The 25931-nt window shown below is 36.2% G+C and overlaps 1 protein-coding gene across 7 annotated transcripts in view; it reads right to left on the reverse strand.

The window, feature by feature from the left end:
* Window positions 1-25931, reverse strand: part of BANP (BTG3 associated nuclear protein) — a 254011-nt gene that overhangs the window by 91185 nt on the left and 136895 nt on the right. For 2 of the 7 annotated variants that reach the window (XM_027847684.1, XM_027847680.1), the window contains 3 exons: window positions 15448-15578; window positions 12993-13055; window positions 10573-10611 (listed from right to left, as the gene is read on the reverse strand). In XM_027847684.1, coding sequence (XP_027703485.1) covers window positions 10573-10611; window positions 12993-13055; window positions 15448-15578 — 233 coding nt within the window. Of the gene's footprint in view, window positions 1-10569; window positions 10612-12992; window positions 13065-15447; window positions 15579-25931 lie in introns of all 7 variants that reach the window. The other 5 variants (XM_027847683.1, XM_027847679.1, XM_027847681.1 and 2 more) reach the window with 3 other exon arrangements.

Below are 25931 nucleotides of genomic sequence, written 5' to 3' on the forward strand. Positions count from 1 at the left end.
TTGCTTACTTAGAAAAAAATCTGGCACTTAATAGAAAGATAAATCCTAAATATATGACATTGTTTCAAAGCCAGAAAAACTTCTAACCATTTAGTTGATTAGAACCTAACAGAAACTGGGTGAAAATTACAGTCCATACTAACAGAAAAATGTGGGTGACTCCACATAAACAGGCCAGAATACAGGGCTCAGGTTAGAAATCCTGAATTGCTCGTGCTAAATTTACGTAACCATGTGGTTTCTGAAAGACATATTATCCCTTCCCAGAAACTGCCTTGAAGACTCTTGTTTGCTACTCTTTCTGCTACCTCAGGATCCAAAGAACATCTCTAGGTTAGTAAGCCTTTCCATTTCCTAAGATATTTGTAAACGAGGGGTTGGAGAAAGCTAATGAAACAAGTGTGGAAAAATAAACAGGACTTCCATGCTTTGGGAAGCATCCATTCCCACTCCTCAAGACCAAAGGCATCTCCCAGCTCCCACACCAAACAACTAGTTTAAAAAAAAGGAAAGCAAGAATATTTTTTAAGTTATTATAACTCATTAACAAAACTGGCACACTATTACAAATGAAAAGGATCCTGAATTGTAAGTATAAAGAGTTATATGACATAATGTCTAAAATTTATGGGTTAGGTTAGAAGTATATTTGAGTTAAAATACAGATGCCATACTATGGAAGGGCAGCCAACAATCTCCTGGAATTTACGGTTTGCTCCCAAAACAAATCTTTACCTGCGTCATTCTTAAATGAAGCATGAAAATAGGGCCAAATTCTAATCCTGTATTATTAATTTGAAACTATTTCTTAAGCATGACTTGCCAAAATTTTTTTTAAATGGCTAAATAACTCCAAAAATATTTTCGAGGTATAAAGGAACAGTGTGAAGAGCACATAATTTGCCCGACTTGAACTTCGTGCCTTTTACTTTCAAACCAAACACAAATAGGTCTGAGTTCTATTTATGCTTGGCAAAACTCGACTTCCTGGTTCAAAGGGGAAAAAAAAAAGCTCATTAAAAATGTATCAAAAAGCTCTGTGAGCCAGCAGCTTTCATTCAAAACCGAAGTGCTGAGGAGCAAAGTGTAAACAAATTAGAAACAGCCTAATTGGATTTTCCTGAAATTTTAATTTGAAAATTAAAAGGGAGAGTGTTTAACAAAATGAGATTTGAAATTGGCTAAATGAGAATATTTCTTTAAAAATATTATGAAATGCTTGTCAAGCCCAAAATACTGCCAAAATACTACTTATATATCTATATAAGTTCATATCACTGAGTATATCTCATTCTTGATTTTAAATGTGATTTGTAAAAATATTTTTTAAAAATTAAAAATTAGTTTTATGTAACTGATACACAACCTAATTTAGTATTTGATATTTTAAGATACAAAGGAATATTAATATATTTAGACCATAACATTAATATTGTAATCTTAATAGTACATGCTGTTTGTTCAAAGCAAACATATTATATATAAGATGCACAGAGAGGAAAGAGTATCACTTGATAAAAACATAGAATTCTAGACTTGGAAGGGGTGTACCCTTAAGATCATCTAATATAACTCTTTATCAACTTAGAATAATTAGCCATATTATGAAGTGCTTTGGCCAGGAGTGAGGGAAAGTACTTTATCCCCAAAACTCTGTTGAGATAGGCATTAAAAAATTATTATCTCCATTTCATCGATGACAAAATTGAGGAACAAGGACAAAGAACTTTGCCCAGCATCACAGAGTTATTAATAAGTGCAGGAGCTAAAATTTAAATATCAGTTTTTGCATTCAAGTCTAGCATTCTCTCCATTTTACTATGCAATAAATAGACACTTAATTACTGGCTCCATAAAATACTCTTCTATTCTACAGAATTCTAGAGAAATCCAACTTTAAGCAGTGAAATCTTTTTAGAGCCTCATTTCCCAATCTGCAAATCTCCATGTAACTGTAAGGGTTCCACAAATCCTCATGCAAACACTTAAAGTTAACAAACACCTCTTCTATAGAAGAAATAAATTATGCCTTAACCATATATGAAATGTATACAGAAGCTGTTGTGATTAATAAAATACAAATTCATCTCAATCCTTACTGAATTCACAGTAGGGTTTTGTTTGCCATTATGTATTTTTCAATCGGTGAATATTAATAGTATAACTATTATCAGGTAGGGTCCGTGGCATTTCTTGTTGCTGTTGTTAAAAGAAGGACTCTTGACACTCAGAAAGGTCGAAAAGAAGTGGACAAAGAGCACTGGCAGTGTCAGGGCAGGGGCAGCATTGGCCATTCATTTGATAGGGCCCTACCACTGCCATAAAAACCATAGTATTTAATGTAAAGTATTTGCCATAGTATTTAATGAGGTCCTATCGCCCTATGCAAGCCTGGGCTGCCTGTGATATATATATGTTAGATTTGGGATTCAAGGGACAAAATTCTACTACACAGCAGTACATGCTCCTGCCCTCAAGAAACTTAGATCAACTGTAGAGATGATCTAAGGGTAAACTGAGGAAATAATAAATTCCAAAGGTTATAAAAATGCCAAATTATGTGGTAAGGGCAACATATCATAAGTTACTACTTACATGGTATGTGAAATAAGTTCAAAAGGGGAAGAAAAAGGAAGCACAAAGAGCAAGTGAACCCTATTATTATTTATTTATTAATGCTATTATTTATTAACCAATATGACAGGCACAGTGCTGTGAGCTGGCAATGTGAAGAAAGGTACACAGGGTCCTTGCCCCAAGGATCCCAATCCAATGGAAAGATTCCATGCAAACAACGATGGTCAATGAAGTATAGAGAGTGGACGTAGGCTAATCTCAGAGACAAAGGAGGCAAGCAGGTGGAATTCAGAAAGGCCCCTTGCAAAGTCTAGAAGGGAACTAGGGGAGCCTGTAGATGGAGGGGAGGGGGAGAAGGGAGAAGGGAGAAGGGAGATGGGGAATGGGGAATGGCCAGAAGGAAGGTCAGGCTGCACATTGTCTCCTCCTGTGAGCTCTGGGGACCAGGCTCAATCCAATGCCTGACATACACAAAAGGCACTTAATAAATGTTTACTGGCTGACTGGCTGACTAAAGATTTAAATGTATATGTAGAACTGTTGTGATTATATTTTTCACATCAGAAAGTGAAAATGTCAACAATTTTCCAGCACAATTAATTGCCACTTTAATTTTATATAGAAAATGCCAATTGCTTACAATCCCAAAGCACCATTTCCACTTAACACCATTACTTGCCTAGATAATTCTTTAAGCTTCAACAATATATGCTTATTTTGCTAAGATTCAAATAATTCAAAAAGAATACCTTCCAGTTCAAACAATCACACTTCTAGCATTATAAATATTGTTTTTCTTTTATAAAGATTTAATAACTGAGTTTCTAAAAGCTTTTTTAGAATGCTAGTTTGCTAAATTCCCTGCTCAATATAATCTCCACTGTAAACTAAAGTAATTCTACAAGATAACAGAATAATAAATATTCAAAAACTACTATTTTAAAAAGCATCAAAGGTATTTTTTGAAGACTCCATTTGGAGTCAGGCAATTTCTGGTTGTTGTTTCTCTTTTATCTCAGCCTTCCTTTGTACGTGTAGGCATACCCATGCCTGGAATACTCTCTCTCCTCCCCTCTACCTATTAGATTTCCTGGTTTCCTCCCAGACTTTGCAAGGGGCCTTTCTAAATGTCACCCACCCACCTACCTCCTTCGCCTTCCTTCTGAGATTACCCTCCATCCACTCTGTGTTTTTGTGTTTTCCTTTGCAGTGTACACTCCAAAATAGGAAAACAATCCTTAGAGTTATAAGAGCTTCATACCAAAATGGGAGGAACAAACTCTAGCCAGTGGCATGTGCAAAATAAGCATATGTAATATGAGTCTCTATGCCCCACAGAACAGCAGCAAGCAAAAGACTTTAGTCTTTCCCTGACAGTACAGCTTATCCCCAACTGTAAAATCAAAATGTGGCAGAGGAAATACTTTAATGAATTTAACAGCATTGCCCTCTACTGTTAACAGTGACACAGTAAATGAAAGAAATACATTAGTAGCAATGAATCTGAATCAGGCATATTAGCACTACCATTGTTCTCAGAATACATCAGTCAAGGTTACTCCTCTCCTATTGGCTGTCAACACCAAGAGGTGCAAACCATTAGAGACTCTTAGGTCCCCAAGCTGAGGTGCTCCTCACATTTATGAAAAGCCTCCCTCGCTCCAAATACCCAATCAGTTGTCAAATCTCACCGTATCTACCTCCACACCAACTCTTGAACCCGACTCTTCTCTGTTCACACAGCCACCACCTTGGTTTAGCCCCTCATCACTTCTCCCCTTGGTTACTGCAGTGGTCTCCGACATGGCTTCAGGTCTCTCCCCAGTCCAGTTCATCCTCCAAACTGATGACAAAGTAATTTTTCTTATGCCCAGATCAGGATCACCCCCTCCTCAATCAGCTCCCCAGCCTCTGTGCTGCCTCTCCACGTGCTTGCTACAAGCCATCCTCCTTCCAGCCTCACGATCCATATTGAGGTCCAGTCAGACTGGCCTTATCTCTGTTCCATTTCCACTCTGCAGGCCTTTTCAGTAGCCATCCCTCACAATAGAATGTATTTCCAACTCAAAAATGCCTGAGTATCCCCTTTTTCCTTCAAGATGCAGGTCAAACAGCACCTGCAGAACAAAACTTTCCCTGATCCTCTGAAGTGCTAGTGCCCTCCCTCCCGAACTATGTTGTATTGATTCTCTTTATATTTATTTGGTGTATTCTTACTCAGAGACATGTCTCTTCCATTAAAACTCAAGCCCCTTGTGAGTAGATTGTTTCCTTCATCTTATTTGTGTCTCCAGAGCACAGCACAGTACCTGCTGCATGGAGGACACATAACAAATACGTGCTTACTGACTGATTGACTGATTGACACAGAAGACAGATCACGAGCATGAGCTGGACAAAGAATGTCATAAAATAAAGAGAGGGGGCTGGATTGCAATTGGGAAACTGTACAACCCTCAAGCATCCAGAGCAGTTTGCTGCTGCTTTCTCTTTAAGAGAAAGACTCTCTTGAAAAATCAGTATTCTGCCAGTGATGTTTTAGGGCTGTGAATCGTGGAACACCAGGATCTCCGAAGAATCAAAACTGCAGATGACCCAAAGGGCAAGGGAAGATGTATAGCGAGTATATGTAGGCTGTCATTAGATTCTTCAAAAGTCTGAAACACTGCAGAGGCACGGGAACATGGGAAAGTGATGGAGAGAGAAAAATTTAGGATAAAACCAGGTGGGGGGAAGGAGGTGAATCTAACTGGCTAAAGTACTTTAAACACAAGTACAGAAGCCTAATTATTTCTCCAATTTGGTATTTCTATTAAATGTGCCCTGAAACACAAAACTCCAGGGTAACAGAATCCACATTTGGGAGAAAGAGCTCTTCTGGCATGATTCAGTTTGTTCCACGACCCATCATGCCAGAAAACAAGATCTAAATTAAACCCAACAGAGCTACTAGGATCGAAAATTCAAAGCAAAAGAAAAAACTGGCAAGCTAAGATTACCAGCCCATATGAGGCTTAATATGACTATCGGTTTGAAAAGACTTCAAATGAATTTCCTAAAGAAAGTATGCATGCTCAATAAAACCATTTTCAATTCTGGTTTACAGAGAATCACCATAGTTCTATGTCGAATGCTGCAGTGATTTTATTTGCTGCAAGAACAAACTCAGAATGTGGGTCAGACTATAAAGCTAATAACCCTATCCTAACCTCAACTGTGATATAACAATGATGATAATAGTAAAAATAATAGTAATTTAGAAAAAAAAAACACTTATAGAGCACTTTCTACATGCCAAGCATTGTGTTAGACACTAAACAATTATATCTCATTTCATCTTCACAATGACCATTATTGTGCAATTATTATCTCCATTTTGCACATGAGGAAACTGAGGCAGATAGCAGTTAAGTGATTTGCCCAGGGTAACACAGCCAGTCTGAGGTCATTTTTGAACTGTGATCATCCTGACTCCAAGCCTGGTTCTCTGTGTTCTGCGGCAAGCCCTAGCATTAGAAATTTATAGCAATAGACTGGGATTCTACAGCATTAATTATCTGGATGTGGGGATAAAAATCAGACTCGTTACCAAAAAGCTTGAAGCTGAACTGGGCACTGAGCATATTTGAAAACACAATTTGAATTCTGAACTGCCTTGCCAAGTAGAAGAACTAAGCAGATGTAAATAGGATGTTTAATGGAACCAAAACCAAATGTATTCAGGAAAGACAAATAATCTCCACTAACAGAAGCTGGGGCAATGACTTCCTCTGCACAGGCAGCAGTGAGAGCTCTGTTCCATGAGTTCTGAGTCATTCCTCTGGCTAGAAAGATCACAGGAAGGAAAGAACTCACAATCAGAGAGAAGGAATTCAGGTTCGGAGCATCAGGGCAATGAGAGGATCTTACAAAGAGCAGCCAGAAAATAATCTTGAGGCCATTATTTAAAAAAGAAGGGAGAGAAAACTCTTCCTGATTGGGAACTAAGGACAATCTTTCCAGGAAGGCAAGAGGGTGAATAGCTCATGAAGTTCCTCGTGTAACCTCATGAAGTTCCTTCTAGTTGAATGAGTCTTACTTGGAATGACTGCCATACACTTAGTCAAAGATGGAAACATAAGCCAGATTCAGAACTCAAATGCCCTAAGGTAGACTCATTTGCCAGTTCTCCAGGGGCTTATGATAAATGTTTCTTCAATGATCTGAAGCATTTGCAATTATTAGAAAATTAAAAAATTAAAATAGTTAAATTATGCAGGGTAATTTTTAAATCTCTGGTCTTTACAAAGGATTATCTCTCTCTTTTAAGTTTAGTTTAAAGCAGCATTTAGATCAGCACAATCCCTTGCCAATCAAAAGACTCAAGCACACACAATTAAAAGTAAATATTGTAATTCATGTAAATTGTATTAAAAATAAAAACTGTCAGGCCAAAATATTCTTGCCAATCATGCATGCTCCCACCAAAGGCAGTTTGGAGCCCAGTGACAAAGGGAAAACTGTCAATTCACTCCCTTCATTCAATGAGAGCAAGCAAAATGATGTCCATTTACTGCAAGGACTTCTAATCTCTAAATTTGCTTTTCCCCTGAAGCTTCTAAGGAACTGTTTTTGTGTACTGTGGGGGGGGGGGGGGTGTATATATGTCACCTTTCAAATGTAGCTCTTAAAAAAGAGGGTATGAGGTAAAACAGTAAGGATGAAGCAGGCCCTGGGTTCAAATCCAGTTCTGCCCCTTATTACTTGTAGAACCTCGAAAGGAAGCAGTTTGTACACTGATATATGTGACTGCTTTAAATTCACATCAAAAGAGAAGCCAGTATTTATGTAGCAAATCAAATGCCAACTTAATTACACTCTTTGGGTCTCGGTTTCCTCATCTACAAAATAGAGTTGTACTAAGATGCCCTACATAAGGTCCCTCAGAGCTCTAAATCTATGATTCAATGCATCCAAATGTAGAAGAAGCTGAAGTGATAGTTTTACTTGGGGCTACAAATGGGGGATACAAACCCAAAAGAAGAAATTCTGTGAGGCAGCTTAGAATTAAGCCATGATGTACTCTTAGTAAGCCAAACCTATTTAAACTGTGCTTTCATTTATAAGATAAATTCCCATTTGTTCAGAATGACTGGGGAAACTGAGTAGTTGAAATTATGGACTATTACAACTAATTGCAAGTACAAAATGTAATCATCAAAGTATTCAAATATAATAAAACATAATTGATGCTAAATTACACAGAACACAACGTAATTTGTTCTGAAGGGTTCAGAAGATGCCTCAGGATCATAGAGTGATTCAGGGTCATCCCCATGAACATGAAGGGTCACTGCACAGTACTCCTAGTGAAAGTGAATGAGATAAGTTGATGTCATCATCCTCCCAGACTCAAGCAGAAACATACATGTATTAACTGTCTGCCTACTAGTGAAGCTCTCTGCTAGGCAACAGTGATACAAAGATGAACAGTCTTCGTACACCTGCAAACCATGGTCTGCTACTTGGAAGCTCCGAAAGGACACGATAAGTATACTTAATTGTTTTACTGCATCAAATGTCCAGCACGGTGCTCTGAACAATGTGTTTGATAAATAAATTCAGTAAACCGAACAGAATTCATGCTATGATGTCTGGCTTTTTGTTTTTTGGTTTTTTTTTTTAAAGATAAAATCACGCTATGTGGTTAGTTGAGTTTTCTGGTTCCAAAAAAAAATAAGATCTTACTATTTCTTGGCCCCTCAAAAGAATGCTATAAGAATCAATATACTTGTGTCTAAAAATGGATTGTAATCATTTTCCTACGCTTCCTACAAACTTGATGTGTCTTTTATATATAAGCCTGGGCTTCTACTTTTACATAATATGTGGGAGAGTTTTCTGCAGTCTTTTCTAACTCATCCTCATAGGAAGTAGAATTAAAATTAGAACATTAAAAATTTGAAATGTGAAGAAAGGGAATATTGAGGACAAAGTAAATACAAGACAGAATATTGCTCCAAGACAGGAAAAGGAAGAGAAATTTCTAAGTAAAATAATTTAATTTTTATGAGTCAGTCAAAGGAGCTCCCGTTATTGTATTATACTGAAATATCATTAGCAATGGAAAAAGGAAACAAAATAATTTATGAAAGACAATATGCCCAAATATCGATTTTAAACCTGCTATTCCACCCACCCAAAACGAAACAATTTTCAACTGAACAAACATAAGAACTTTTCAAAAGAAATTTTTATCAGAATTTACTGATATCAGACCTGACTACTAGCCGTTGCCTCTCAACTGAAGTGCCAATTTTTGAAATATGCAATTATTGAACTTTTTAAAGTTTAACACTTATTTGGTTATCTAGCTCTTTAAACAGACATCTAGATGCCAAATGCTACTACAGCTTCAAAATCAAACAAGCCCTATCCCTGACTAAAATCTAATAAAAAAAGGGGGGAGGGGGAAGATCCAGAATTTTTAAAACCTCCCAATTGCCTCTGCAAGGTAGCTCAACTTAATTACATTATTTAAAACACATGGCCCAAAGCACCTTGGGAGACCTGCAACAACAAATTGAAATAGCTTGTTCCTCTTTGATATGCCTGGAATCCTTCCTTCTGAAGCACCACAAACTTCTGATAGCAATAGCCCCATTTTCAAGAGAAACTGCTCCAAGGTTCTGTGATTCTGTTTTATAACCTTTGATAATGAAGTCTCTGGTCTAGGTTCCAAAAGACCAAAAGGGGTATTAACCCAATATTGGATTTATTAAATCTTTTTGTTCTATACTGAATCTAAATATATTACATGCTTAACATAAATATATGTATATTATGATTGAAAACTTCAGTGTAATACATTCCAAACATAGTGTGTGTGTACGTACATGCACATATGCATGTATAGATTTTTATACAAAGATAAGCTGGTATGTTATTTACTTACGGAAACACATATACATAAATATAATGAACACATCTGCATGTACATACATGACACGTAATGTTTCTATAAATGCATGGCATAAGATGCCTATGTGCCTAGACAAGTACAAATGATCTCTTCATGTAGGTTATGTGTCTAGATGATATGTGTAACACGTACAGACATTATACATGGAAGGCATTTATCTCTCAGAATGGTGATTTTAAAACACTTAAGATATGCAAAGGAAAGTGAGATATTCCAAATGTGGAAATACTAGTATTAGATATAATACTACTTTAAATAAATATCGGTTAACTGATGTAATAAACATGTTTATACATTATATATACTCACTGTTTGTAAAATTTACTCTGATTGGTATAACCATATCAATAAATTAGCTAATTCTGAAAGATGAGAAGCTTCTGAAATCATCTTCCTCTCTATTCATAGGTTGCAATCATACCCAAAAAGATTTAGGACCACTCGTGCTTGGGCTTGTAAGGCAAATCACTTGTGATTATTTTGTGTTTTGACTATTTTCACTTTTTACAGCTGATTCTCATCATGAGGTTTCTACTCAAGGGCGTTGTTCTCCACAGATGAGAAAGAATTTAAGTTGTCTCACTTTTATAAGAGACCTACAATAATAAAACTATCTTACTAAAATTTACTGCATTCTCGGGGGACTTATGATCATGAAACAACATTTACATAATTCTTACAGATGTTCTTCAATCAACATAATTCTGGATCTGGCAAACTAAGAAATCATGACAAAGTTATAGAAAGACTCCATGAAATAAAAATTTTACTCTTCATCCACAATGAAGAAAAAAGGTCACTGAACCACTATTATTTCATCAATCAAGGGAAAATTTTGTTTGAATATTAAATTACTTTATGATATAAAGGAGAAATGTTCTACCTCCAATATTATGATCTATATGTTTAGCCTCTATGGAGACTTCATGGAATGAGAACATGCCAACTCAGAAAAGTAAAGTCAGATTTGAATTCAAGCAAACTCAATGTAATTCACCAACATCTGACAAGTGATCAGAATAGATAGTTATTACCTGCCCATCCTGTCCAACGTGATGAATCTGTAGATTGCCCTGTTAAAAAAAAACACACACACAGACACACACAAGGAGAGGAATCAGGCAAGAGAATACTAATTTCAAGAGGCATTTACAGTGTTTGTTATTTAATATTTCGCTTGTTTACTTAAGCAAACACATTAATTTCAGGAACTCCTCCTAGGGTCTGACCTTCTTGGCCAATAAAAACAATGAAAGTACACTTCATTTAAAATATTTAACCACGTGGACCAGAGCTTTACAACTTAAAAAAAAAGTTCCAATGAAGGAAAAAAATGTAATTTACTAAAATATAATTAAAGTCTGATCATGTAGCTTTCATAAGGTACACTTTGGAGAATCTTGTTCTTTTCCAATTCTTCCATTTTTTACCAAACACACACAGACCCAATGTGAAATACTTATTACCAGGTCCACATTAGAAAGCTGCAGTTTTTGGTCTCTTATGAGTATAAATTGAAACTATAATAATAAAAAACACTGGTCATTACAGTGTGGGTGTGTGGGGGTGTGTGTGTGTGTGTGAGAGACAGAGAGAGAGAGAGAGAGAGAGAGAGAAAAGCTCTTTCTTTTCATGTATTAAATCTATAAAAATATACTTTTTGAACACAACCATTAGAAGTGGCAGAAGACGAGGTGGTTTTGTTTGTTTAATGAGGAAAAGCTAGTCATTTTGCTATGATTTTTTTTCTAAAATCTATTTTATTTGCACCAATATTCCTGTCATTCAAACCATTCAATGAAAATGCCTTCTCCTGGTAGCACTGACGGAAATTACTTGATATCTCTTGAATTCGCAGTTCAGGCTTCAGTTTTTGCTACACCCATATGAGAGTATTCATAGGCAATTTTTCCACCATAGAAATATAGAAACATTATGTTAATAAGCCTCCTTAACAAAAAGAAGTCTACTGTAAATTCATCAATAGTACGCTTTTTTGAAAGTGCTAACTTTTTACTGATTCCCATAATATATTTCCCTTAACTTCAAAATAATTCTGAGCAGCATGAGAAATAGTGCAAAGAGCCCCAACAAATGGCCATTAGCCACCTAATTAATCTGGTCGAGCCCAAGAGCTTTCCTTGTGATCCAGTGCCTTTCCTGGGGCCTGCTGGATGTGCATCTGTTAGACACATTCAGCATCTGAAGAGATGTAAAATATTTTTAACACATTGAAGTGCATGCAGAGTAAGCACAAAGCTAGTTCTATCTTCACAGCCTAAAAACAAGAAAACCCTTCATCCCCTGAAGTATATTAAAAGAGGAGATCATCAATTATAAACCACGTTTGGCTAATACAGGAAACATACAACTGCTTGACTTCCAAGAAAAAGTAGTCGACGTTTGCTGGCTCAAGGGAATAACTATATCCAGTCAATTCTTTTTCAACGTGAACCTTTAGCTTACCTGAAAAATAGTTCACTTAAATTTTAAGTTTCAAATCTACCAAGGGTTGGTTCTAATATCATCTCATCTGCGAGTCCTGCCTTAACAGTTCCAGCCTCACTGTTCTCTAAATTGCAATGGTGCATAGAGTCTATCCAGGGGTAGCCTCGAGGTCGCATGTGGGCCTCTAAGTCCTCAAGTGTGGCCCTCTGACTGAATCCAAACTCCACACGTGGCCTTGAGGCCACAGGTTCTCCACTCCTGGTTCTATACCATATGCACTCAAATTCAATAATTCCTACCAAGGAATCCCTTCTGTCAGTCTGTGATCATACAATCTTTTCTATGGTACTGTTTATTAGTAATTTTAATGGCATTGGGTACATCCTTCCAACCGAAGTGGAAGCTCTTGAGAACTGGGTTCCCTCTGTCTCTGGCTTCCCCCTTAAAATAAAATTAGGGGAACAAAAGATGCTTAAGAAAAAAACAAAAATCTATATCATAAAAGAGAAATTTATTCTTGATTCCAGAATTTCCTCTTTTAATTGTATTTCTCCTAATCTGAAGATACCTCATTGTGTCCTAGATGAACTCCTGGGTTCTCAAAGGATATTCCAGGGAAACACTAGGTCTGAATCAAACTCAAAAGACTTGGCATTGAAGCCCAACGGCATGCCACACAGGTTTGTCATCAAAGGACCAGCTACAGGACCAGTTCAGAGGGCTAATAAATGGAATTACCCAGAGAAGACAGATTTTTCAGCCACGGCAATTCTCAAGGATCATCGGCTAAGTTATACGACTATGAGCTATATCAGTGCAAGGAAGACCCATACTAAACAAATTACAGGTCTTTGAAGTATTGGTGGAGAAAGTGTTTTCCTAATACAGGTTTGATTTTCAGATGTGTAGTGTAATGTGGGAGAAGACCATTGCCAAAAATGAAGGAAGGAATACAGGGTGGAGTTAGAGGAATGGCTCTTGGGTTTAGGGAACCATGGCCACTCACCTCACTGTCTTGTGTTATCTGGACTTGATCTCCCTGGGGTACTTGAGCTATGTGGAGATGTCCCTGTGGAATCCACAGCAAAATAAAACATCAAGAAGCATCAGAAGAAAATCAATGACAGGGGAAAAAAAGTATCTTTGGAACTCCTAATTATATGATTATGGTTCAATAAATGACCTCCCCCAAAATAGCAAACCCAGAACAGATATTTAAATCTTGAACAATACATTGCCCTCCATTTATAATATAGTAACAGTAGAGTTTCTTTCCATTCCTTATTATCAAATAATAACAACTCAAATCTACATGGCAAATATTGCAAAGGACTTAAACATGGTATCATTGACACTGAAAACTGATCTATATAAAAATTTTAATGAAGCAATGAGTCATAAATGTTAGGTTAAGTCTCATATTGCTGTAAAGAAGCTTGTCTTCCACCCCAGGGAGAGGTTAGTAGAAAGGATAGAGAACTATTTCCTCATCAAAAATTTTCTAGATGATCAAAACAAAAGTGTTACTTAAAATCAAGTTATAAATTCAAGCTAATCAAATTTTAGTAGAGAATCTCCACTTCTCTATGAAAATCCCTACAAGCCTGGTTCTCAGTACATGGAACATTAGAATAAGCTCTTCTTACAATTCTTTCCAAAACACACACCCAGAACCAGGAAAATGGGAGGACTAGCTATAGCTTTACAGGGTTCTATTTTGGGCCACGTGGGCAATGTTACACATACACCTCAACATTAAGAATTAGCCATTATGATACATTTTTATCAAAATAGCATGCTAGTAAAAAGAAAAAGAATAAACAGATGTGTAACTGCTATAAATATGACAAATATGGCAATTAAAAAAATCTAAACGAAGAGATTATAGTAAATTTGTTGGGGGAAAAAAATCAAGCTTCAAGTCACAAAATACTCAATATAACTTTTATGCCTATTTTGGAAAAAAAAATTCATGTCAATTGACTAATGAAATAAGCTCTATTATTAAAATATATTTTAATATAAAATTTCTTAGAGAAAAACCAGGTTCTTAAGTAACCTATTTTAAATTTTATATCATTTTGCTTATAGTTTAATATGTTTATACAAAACCTGGGATAAAAATATCTACTTGGAATTCCATGACAGGATTGTCTTTAAGAAAATTCTCTATTTCAAATTATTTCCTTTCCTTCAGAAGCAGGAAAAAACTACTGAAAATATTCAACTGAGAGTGGTATACTACGCAATACTATGGAAGAGATTTCAATTCTCATTAAAATCAGGACTGCTTTTCCTTCTTAACATGTATGGTTCCAAGGTTCCATGACCTTGTAAATTAAGTAGGCATGAAAATGATAATATTCATGTTACATGCATATGATGCTTAAAAAAAAATCTCAAAAAATGTATAGCAGTGGAACACATTTAAGTTCTCAGCTCCTTAACAAAATTTTCAGGAGTCTTATCCTTTATAAAGGAGTATATAAAAAGAGGAAATGCCTCCTTCATTTTGTACTGAAGATGTATTAAATATTGGTAAAGTATTTTCACATCTGTCTTGATCTTATAGTCCTCTCTACATTCTGTTTAGCTTGGGTTATTAATCTTTTGTAAGGAAGAGACAGTAACTATTTTTCATTAGTAAGAGCACCAGGGAAGATTTTTTTTTCCCATCACCCCTGAAGATAAATAGTTGAATGATTTTTTTTTATATTAAATAATTTGGATTTCTTGAATTGTGACTCCTCAGTCATGAAAATTTTAGAGAAATTGTCAAAATAAGTAGAATTCAATTCAACAAAGCAAACTATATTTTCTTTAAATTGTTGAATTATTCATATAAACAAATTTTCTTCTTGTCTCTAAGTAAAAGGAGGGCCAGCATTACTGAAATTTGAATACTTGGGGTCATTTCTCCAGGGCCAGAGGCATTGCAGAACGCATGACAAAAAGCCTACCCTGAGCTTGTTGAGATTCACCATAAGCTACCCGTGTGTACATGCAAATCACCTTCACAGGACAAAAGAGGAATGGCTGAAAAGGGACATTTTGACTACTCACTGAGAGGTACTCCGCATCATCTCAGAGATGCATATGAAGCCTTCCTAGTAAAACAGCCTAGCTGTGGAATTTACAGCAACTCAGTTCATGTTTGTGGGCATTTGCTCCCATATCCGAAAAAACAGAAGCAAGTGAGTGGTACAGCAAGAGAGCTCTACAGTCCCTCTCAACCTTACAAGTCCCATGGCCATCTCGCAAATTTCATTCACTTTGAGGTAAGGTACTTTCTTTCGTCACCCAAAGATATCGATGCATAGATATGCACATTGCTTATTAAGTATCACATAGTTTAAGTCAATATTAAATCATTCCTCGCCATGAATGCTATTCTGCCCCAAAGGTAAGTCTGCTTTGATGTTCGCACTTCTTAGAAAGGGTTACTAATAAAGAGTACATACTACTTGTACTTGCCCATCTTCGCCAATTTGGTGGATCTGGACCTGCTGGGCATTGGCAAGTGTGTAATGCAATGCCTGAGGCTGAGGTTGCTGAATCTCATTAGAAGCAGATGCTGTGCTCTGAACGCTCTCTGAAAAAAAAAAAAAAAAAAGAGAGAGAGACAGACAAAAGTTGACCATTGCTCCACTGATCCAGAGTGATGCTTTTACTGCTAACTCACCACCCCATGACAATAAAAGCATAGAGCCTTCCTCTCTGGGTTTTCATCTACCTCCTGATACAAGTTTCTATAGGTTGAGGGATGGGGGGGTGGGGAGGAGAGAAGAATTACGTAGGCACACATACACATATCTGTGGGGATGAGTGAGTGAGTGAGTGAGTGTGTGTGTATGTGTGTGCATGTAGAAAGCTAGAAAGACAGCAAGTGAGAGGGAGAAAGAACACAGACTCCATTATAATGAATACTATGTATCCCAAGAGATGGAGACTGCAGTGAAATATTTTATAACAATGTGAATAAAAACCATCTACTAAATGCAGCCAAATGTTTTACCTTGAGCAGCCTGTACTGTGTTACAATATACGAGAACAGAATGATATAGCTTCATGTGTCACTAGGGTACTGATAAACGTTCAAAGACAGTAACAACATTAAAGATACGAAAGCCTCTTTAATTGACAGCTGTGATAGATGAATTTGAAACATATTTTATTAATGCCTCTTGTTTTCACATCACAGTCAATGCTGGATATACTCCTCACCTCCAACCTCCCCCTACCCAGGAAATAAAACCTCTCTTATAACAAAGAAAAACAGTTAAGCAAAAACAATCAGAATAGTGACTATATCTGAAAATGTATCCAGTACTCTCCCAAGTCTCCGTACTGAGAAGTATGGGTTGTTGTTTAACTGTTCTTACAATTACTGCTATTTATTTTAACAATTTACATATATGTACACATATACATATATATATACATACACACACACATATACACACATATGTATAATATATATATCCTTTTAGTGTTTGCTTCATTTGCATTTTGTAATCATTTTGAATATTATTCCTATTTCTGCTTATTTCTTTCTTCATTAGAGCTTCTGAATTTCTCATGGTTTCTATTTCTAACTGCAAATATATTTATCTACCATTGCATTCATATATCACAATTTATTCAGCCAGCCTTCAATCAATAGGCATCCACTTTGTTTCCACTCTTTGTTACCCCAAAAGGAGCTACTATGAATTTTGTGGGACACACTAGACCTTTCTCTCCACCTCTGATATCCTCAGAGTACATGCCTCCAGAGTGGAATTGCTAGGTCAAAAGTGAATGACTAATTTAGTCACTATTCTCTAATTCTAAACTATTTGCTGGAACAATTGGACCAAGTGAGAGCTTCACCAGCTGTGCATTTATGTGCCTTTCTTCCCATGAAGCCTCCCACATTCTGATTTTTTTGTCATCTTTGCCAGTGATGTACATGAAATGAAACCTCAGAGTTATTTTAATTTGCATACCTATGAATAGTGATTGGCAGTTTGCTTTCATTATGGTCCCTGATAATTGCAATTCTTTTTTTTTCAATTGTACATGACCTTTGACTACTAATATACTAGGAAACCATTCTTGAGCTTATAAATTTGAGACAATTTTTATATATCTTTAATATCTTTTATCAAGGATACTTGATATAAAAGATTTTAGTTCCCTATTGAGTTTCTTTTTTATTTTATCTGCATCAGTTTTGTTCACCATAAAAGCTTACTTTTATTTACCTGAAATTGTATAGTTTATCTTATTACTTCATCCCTTATTTAGAGCATACTGTGATATATGGTACAGAGTGTGAGATTGTCAAACTACTTTTCTGTTTGACAAGCAATTCTTACTCTTTGCAATGGTTTAAGTGCTTGGTTTTATCAAACGTCAAGTCAACAGTTGAGGTTTTTTGGTAACTGTTACTGGTTTTCCCTTATCTAGTCTATTCCACCCATCTACTTGTCTAATTTTCAACCAGAACTTAAGAGTTTTGATGATTGTTGCTTCATTAAGGAGTCTGGGAGATGGTAATGTTTTTCCCTATCCTCCTTATTCCTTCTTTTTTTTTTTTCCACTTTTTCCTTTCCCCAGGTTCTAGACTTCTTTTTCATCACATTGATTTAGGTTTTTTTTTAGTTCTATAGAATATCCCTTTTTCATTCCTATGACTGAAATCACTAAACCGACTAGTAATTTCCAGTCTGAAAAGCAGCAAGAACCATATCATGACCAGTAAAAATGTACAGGAGAAATCTTCTGATACTTGAACAAAAATAGTTCATTATTATAAATAAAGTCTGTGATTAAATGATTAGTACACAAGACAAGTTATTCATTATTATTATTATTATTATTATTATTATTATTATATTTATTCCTTTATCCTTCTCAGGTTCTACCCCTACCTTATAGATTGAGAGGCAACGTGTCAATGAGCAGAGTACTGGACTGGCAGGCAGAAGGGCTGGATTCCAAGTTCCTCAGACAGTAACTAGCCTTGAGACCGTGAGCACATTATTCAACTTCTAAAAGACTCCATTTCCTCACTGGTAAAATGAGGGTAGTAATACTTGTACTACTATTACCTCACCTAATTGTTGTGAGCAAAGCATTTAATAAACCTGAACTAAAATTCCAATCTCTACAGGAAGCCTTTCCCAATCAGTCTTAATTAATTCTACTGTCTACTCTGTTAATTATTTCCAATTCATCCTGTATATAGCTTGTTTGTATGCAATTGTTTGAATGTAGTCTCTCCCATTAAACTGTGAATTCCTCGAAAGCAAAGACTGTGTTTTGCCTTTCTTTGTATCTCCAGCATTTGGCACAGGGCCTGGAACACAGTAGTTGCTTAATAGATATTTATTGACTAAGTATTCAGCATAGTGTTTGGGCCATAGTAAATACTTAATAAATGTTTTTCATTCATTCATATATTTAAATTACATTAAAACTGTAAGTATAATTATTATGAAGAGTAGAATTATATGTTTGTATTCTACATATAGAATTCTGGCACATAAAAAAGCAAAAAAATAAAAAATAAAAAAGGCAAAAGTTCCATAAATTAATATCCATGATTTAAAATGTTATCTATTCTTGAGATTCAAATAACAGTTCTCCATCTACTATTGAGAAACTTATCACAAGTGCTAAATTTTCCAGCTCAGGTAAGAATTCTGACTGCACAAAAATAATCACTGGAAAGAAGCCAAAGCAACCTTTTCATGCAGAAAAAAATTAAAAATAGGTGCACAATAGGAGTAATCCCTGGTATCATCAGATGAGATATTCACAATTCCAGAATTCCATCCTGATATCAACATAAAACCAAGTAACAAAGATCAACTCAAACTTACAGACAGAGATAAATAATATCTAAGAGAACATAGCTCTTGGACAATTCACTGCTGTAAAAGGCATCCAGAGTGAATCTTTGACAACATTTTAAAGGGTCCCAAATATCCGCTTCGTGACAGTGGCAGAATTACCCACACAGAGTGATCCAACAACCAGAAACTCAAAATCATTTAATTAAATGGGAGAACCATTGATTTGGCTTTGGTAATTTGTTTTGGTTGGAATAGGATGAAGCTTACTTTTGTGAGAGAAAATAAATCTTTTAATTTATTAGGGTAAAAAGATTCTGATTGGTGGTTATCCTAATGTGTCTCAATTACTAAAGTTCTATGGGAATGTTTCGTTAAGCAAAGTAGCCTAAGGAAACAAATTTCAGATTAAAATCTAAGTCTAAAAGCTAAGGAGAGGAAAATGGAGTGCATTGTACACAGTGAGCCCTTACCAATATCTGATATTGGGAACAATTATTTAACAGGCTCCTGTTAATTCAATCACTCAACCAAATTTAATCTAAACATAATTCATTAAAGTAAACGAAAATGTTAGCCAAACCTGACTTGTCAGCACAAACAAATATGTCAGTATGTTTGATGCTTCCTTTAAATTCTCATTCAATTCCTACTACTGCAAAAGATCATCTATTAAAATGCAATGTTTCTAACCTCTAACAAAAGATAAAGGAAAAAAGCACTGTCTCAGTTTATTAGTAGTAGCACAGAACTGGATAAGATATTTTAAAAACTCATTTTTATTCCTTCCTAGACAAACACAACTACATTGCCAAAGGAATCCAATTATGCTAAACTCCTCACATTTAAAAAAACAAAAATAAAAACAAAAACCTTTAATTCATCTCAAGTCTTATCCAGGCATGGTTTTTACTCATTCTCTCTCCAAACCTTTGGGTCAAAGAAACTCAGATCAAGTGTTCAACTGTAATTTTCATTTGGTATGACAATGTTCATCTTTGGAGAAATGGAAAACAGCTGACTAAACAGAAGAATATAAAACATTTGTTCTCCCTATGTACAGAGGGAATTTACTGAAAAAGACTAATTGTACAAATGAAGAAAGGTATGTCGGGACACCATTTTGTTGTAAGTTAGCTTTATTGTTTAGACAGCTGACAATGAATCCAAAGCATAATTGATGAATATATGAATGTCACATATGCATAACATTAAAAACTACATTTCTTAATAAAATTTAGCCTAAAAGTACATGTAGACAGTGTTGCACTTCTGAGAAAACTAGCAAACTATTCATTATAAGGATATTTCCTGTTCCCAAATAATGTGTAATATAAAAATACCGATGATTTAGTAAACCTGAAACACCTTAAAGAAACTCAAGTTCCTCAATCACGAGGATTTCCTCTGAAAATGTAAAAAAAAAAAAAATTCATCTTCATTTTCAACCAGAGACAGAATAACATAATGGAAAGAGTCTTAGACATGGAGTCAAAAAAGATGAGGTTCAAGTCCAAGCTATGCCAATTAGCAGTTCTGTAACCTTGGACCACTCACTAACCTCTCATGTATTTAAAAAAAAATTTAAAAGGATAAAAATACCTAATTTATTTCTTTAGGAGCATAATGCACCATAGAAATAAGCAACAGATACTAATACTACTAACAAACTAATAATTACTAATAAAAACAATTGTTATGGGTTAAAAAATGTATTCAATTATCATTGTCTTCATCATTAAACTCATCAAGATTCTGCCTAGCCTTAATGTATTGTCATTTCCCTTAAGTTGTACTAAGTATTGCTTCCAAATCAAAGACAGAGATGAACTAAAACATCTTATTAATCATTTGCTGCACATGGGTGACATCAAGTAAAATGGCTACAATCAAAAAACACATTAAATAGAGCTTTTGCTTCGAAGAATCTTTCTTCAATGATAAAATTCATTTGCATTCAAAAACTGTAATATTCTTAACACATGACAAGGAAAGATGGAGGCTACAGGCTTTGAGCTTGAATCCAGAGGTCACGGTGAACTGACAGATGAAAGCAATTCCTACAAATGACTATTAGTAATGGTCACAAACATGAGGAAACAAAAGAGAAAAGACTGAGCAAAGCCTAAATCTAAATAAACATCCTTCAAGTATAATTGCTTTCCTCTAACCTCCCCCTCCTAATTCTCTGACCACAAACAAGTAACCTTTAGGTATTTTCAAATATCCACCTTAAAAATAAATGAGACTCACTACCTGTGTGACTTTGGACGAGTCTCTTCTCCTCTCTGTGCCTCAATTTCCTCATCTATAAAATTAACTATTAGATTATATTTAAGGTCCCTTACAGCTCTAATCGTTATGATTTTAATATGGCAATCACCATGATGTAAACAAACTACCTTTAGATTTACAATTTTGATACATTAATGAATGTTTGGTTGACTATAGTTCTGAGGAAATAAACAATTGCACTGGTATGGTTGAAACATATGTTTCATTACTTAAAAAGGTAGATGCACATGGGAAAAATTGCAATAATTTAGTGCTTTTACTCTATCAGTGGTATATTCAATCATCACTGCCATTGCCACTACCACTACCACCACTACCACCACCACCACCACCACCACCACCACCACCATCAGCATCATCCTTCAGGTTAAAACAAGCAATATTCCCTTTAGACATGACTGCTAAATCAATGGTTCTCTTATGAAACTAACATAAGAAAGACTGTTGGCTGAGTTCATAGGGATGTCACCCGTGGAAAGTCTTTTGATTTCCTTCTTGGATCTTAGCCATTTCATAGTCTCAATCTGGAGATCAACTACTTTCAGTTACAAACTAATTGATGAAGTGATTCCTGCTGTTTGTTTTTTCCAAAAATATTTTTGTAGGTCTCTTGTTTAGCATCTGGTCTAAGAATGCCAAAGAGCAATCCTTTGGGTGTAGATTCCCTCTCCCGCTCTATGACCTCTGCTTAGTCTTCGTGAAATATTATTGCCAAAAAAAATCTGTCACACTGCAGCAGTACTAGGGATGAGCCTTTCGAAGCAAACCAGGTGGGCCCTCTTCTGTACAGCAGCACAGCACCAGGCACGTGTTCAGACATTCCCAGTGTGGTAAGACCTACCACGGGTCATGATCCACTGATAGACTCCTCAGGAGTAACAAGAATAACAAAACGAAATCTCAAATAACATGGGTGGGGGTAAGTGCTGCTATCTTTATAAAAAGGCACTGACAAACAGCTAAAAACCAGGCACAATGCTCATCTGTTACTTCCAACAAAAGGCTTAAGTGACAACTACCTCATGTGACTGCTTTTTCTGATAAACCATCTTACCTGCTGGAAAGGGAAAATCTTAAAATAGAAATAAAATTGGACACTGGACTGTTACCTAATAGTAATTCACTCAGTCCTGATTGCCTCTAGTTTAGCAAATTGGGAATGCAGATCTGGCTGTAAAGTCAATTTTAAAGAGATTTTATTGTGAGATATACTGGCTGATTAGTAGCAATTAAATCTAATACTTGTTGGGAATACTAAAGTCCTAGGCTCCTTGATTAAATGCTTGGACAACATAAAAAAGTGTAATAAAAGTTAAAAGTAAACTTCAAAGACTTAGCCAACCATGAAACTGACATGGTGATATTGTTCCCCAACCCCCCCCCAAAAAGGAAAAAACCCCATATATGTAACTCAGACACCACGCATGATGTCTAAAGGGAAGAGATTGACTTTGAGATGAAAAATGTCAAAAATTTTGTAGACTATTGATATTCCTGAGAGTCAGCATGGCAGAGATTTGGCCTCCAAGTCAGGAAACTCTGGGTTCAAGTCTTGCCTGTAACACTTACTGAATGAGGGACCAACCCTAGACTTTAAATCTCAATGCTGTAGGCAATTTACAAAGACCTGAAGTCCCAAAGCAGGTACCAACCTACATTGGTAAAAAGAGTTTCTTCACTGAGAACTCCGTATACTGTACCACTGAAACCACAGATTAGGACAAAAAGAAAACTTTCCTAAAACGTGTGAGTATTCTGGCCAGGAAGAGCATTAGCAAAATATTAAACAGCTGAATTTCATGATCCTATTTATAAACTTGTCACTATCAATATTCCCTTTCGACATTACCAGGCTAAATCAAGGTGCCCCTAAGATATTAGCATAACACATATGGGACTGCTAAATACTAGGTGATAAGCTGGTGCCATTTGTAAATTTGACTCAGCCTAGTAATGGTGGCCAATGAGACACATCACCATGGGAGGTGTTGGGGTAAAACTGTGGTGAGAAAAAAAATGTTTAAAACAAGATACTTTTCTTGCTTTTTTTCCTATTATTACCCATTCCAATCACGGTTGTGCTTTTCTGTGACTGGTATATAATAAATACAACTAATAGCCCAAAGGCAAGTTTTTGGTCATGAAGGAGAAGCTTCTTTTCTGCAAATACATAACAGAGAGTAAGAACATTCAGCTGAAGACTGCCTATTGTCTTATTTCCCTCCATCTCTGCCACACGCTTTTTGTCCACTATCTTTCCTTCACCCTATAGAACTCATACAATTAGCTGCTTCCCCTGAATTTTCATCCTTCTCCAGCGTTCAGAGAGATAGCAGCTAGAACTCAATGGTGGCGAGCAAGAGTCACAGGCTTCCAGCAGCTGCTGTCCAGGTGCACTGAGAACTTCCTCAGTCAGCCAGGCTCTGCACCACAATGCCACTCACATTTTGCCTCCCTCTTCTGATGCAAAAAGATTACTTCCCTTAAAAACAACTGGAGACATTAAAAAGCCAAGGGAAACTTACATCTGGAGCCATGATTTGATTACTCTCATTACTGAGTCCCTAAGAGTCAAGGGATTCTAATAGAGAAGGTCTTGGGTTCCGTACCAGGAAGCACTTTCTACCACAATACAGCTCAACAACACAATTAGAACTGCTACTTGTGTGGCCCAGTAGACTATTTCCCTATCTATAACAATCTTTGGCAACTGTTAATACTTAGCATCTGATAACTACCAAAACAACTGGGTATGAAAAACTGAAGAAAAAAACAACACAGAAAAGAACTTGGGACCATCCAAGTTTTATCACATACCACTTGTGATACTGCACACACACATTCTTTCACCAGCAGTATTCCAAGAGATGGGTTATAAGTTAAAGTGGATGTAAATTTTCAAAACCTCTTCCTGTCTCCACAATTAAAAAGGAAAAATTTCCAAAGGCTTGGAACAAAGCATGCAAAGTTAAATTTGTAAATGTGGTTAAACTTACCTAAAAGACAAAGTCACTCACAACTTTCTTCATCTGGTTGTGAATGGTACTCCACACTATTGATTGCTCTGAAGGAGATCAGTTTAGCAGGCTGCTCACACTCCCCCAGCATGCTCTTCTCATGAGGAGTAGTCACGCTTCCCTTCTCTCTCTCTCTAGAACTCCTACAGCTAGAGCTAGAAAGGGCCCCAGAGACTAAGCCAGTTCCATCATTTTACAGATGAGGAAACCTGAGCCCAAGAAGGTTAAGGGACTCTTCTTTTGGTATCTTCCTAGCCTAGAGTCTTTGACTGAGCTCTTGTGATGAAATGACTTGACAAACTTGATGTTCCTCTAAGAGGCAAATGAAGACTACTTCAGTCTTTAGTCTACTGAAAGCACCCACTGTTGGCAATCGATAGGTAGCTATGTTAACTATATATCTTCTGGCTTGACTTACTCTCTGGACATCACCCCCTCAGCAGCAGCTTTCCACCCTAGAGAGAAATCTATCCTAAGACCCACTCTCAGGATTGGTAAGGATCTAGGACAGTCATTTCATGAGGGACCTCCAGCAAAGACCAATTCATTCTCAGCTCAACTCCCTCTCTGCATTTCTCTACTTTCTCACAGCACCCCTCCACGATGGTACCCTCTCCCACTTAGCCTTATATCTTGCCTTTATGTGGTGTCTTCCCACCATCAGAACACAAGCTCCATGAGGGTAAGGACTGCCTTGTTTAGGTGATATCTATATCACCAGCGTTTAGAGCACAGTAAGACCTTAATAAATTACCTATCCTTCTATTTATGTATTTCTCTTCAAGGGCTAAAGGAGAAGAGAAATGGAATCACAATGAGGCATTTTATCTTATCTTTGACAATGTAATACTGTAGAAGTAACAGCCACATTGTGCAATGACTAATGTTGATAGACTTAGCCCTTCTCAGCAATGCAAGGATCTAAGACATCTCCAAAGATCTCATGATGGAAAATGCTATCCACATCAAAAGAAAGAACTATGGAGTCTGAATGCAGATCAAAGCATGCTACTTGCTATTTTTTCTTCTGTTCTGTTTTGTTTCCTCTTTCTGGTGATTCCTCCTATTGGTTCTAATTCTTCCTTACAACATCACCAATGTGAAAATGTTTAATAGGAATGTATATGTATAGCCTATATCAGATTGTGTCCCATTTTGGGGAGGGAGGGAGGAAGGAGGGGAAGAAAACTTTAAAATTCAAAAGCTTATGGAAGTGATTGTTGATAAATCAAAATAAATTAATAAAAAATAAAAATATAAAATACATAATACTGTAGAAAAGGCATACTCAAAAAGAGACTGAATTCATATTTCACTTTGGTTACATATTTCCTTATGACTCTGGATCTCAGTTTCCTCATCAACAAAATGGAGGGATTTGACTAGGTGATCTCAAAAGTCCCTTTTGCTGTAAATCCAATTACATAGTTTTTATTATCTCTAGAGGAAAAGTCCCTTAGAAAATTTCAAAAAGGCCTACCACTAGTTTCAGAATCAGAGGGGACGCTATGCATAAGACTGCATTCTGTTCTAAGTTTGGCCATGGAAGAGAGAAATATTTGTTGGAAGGGCTGGTGAAGAGAAAGCACAGACATCAGGAGGCAGAGAGGAAGGGCTTAAAGACAAGACCTCATAGATCCCTTGTGACTCCAAGGGTCAACGATTCTAGTATGTCTATAAGGAAAAAGTAGTGAAGGAAGATGGAAAACTGATCTATAAAGTGAGAGAAGGAATTTGCTACAAATAAATATAAAATATTCCCAACTAGTGGAACTTCCTTTTATAGGACCATAG

The sequence above is a fragment of the Vombatus ursinus genome, unplaced genomic scaffold (genome assembly GCF_900497805.2).
Source record: "Vombatus ursinus unplaced genomic scaffold, bare-nosed wombat genome assembly UNPS02005286.1, whole genome shotgun sequence".
Lineage (NCBI taxonomy): Eukaryota > Metazoa > Chordata > Mammalia > Diprotodontia > Vombatidae > Vombatus > Vombatus ursinus.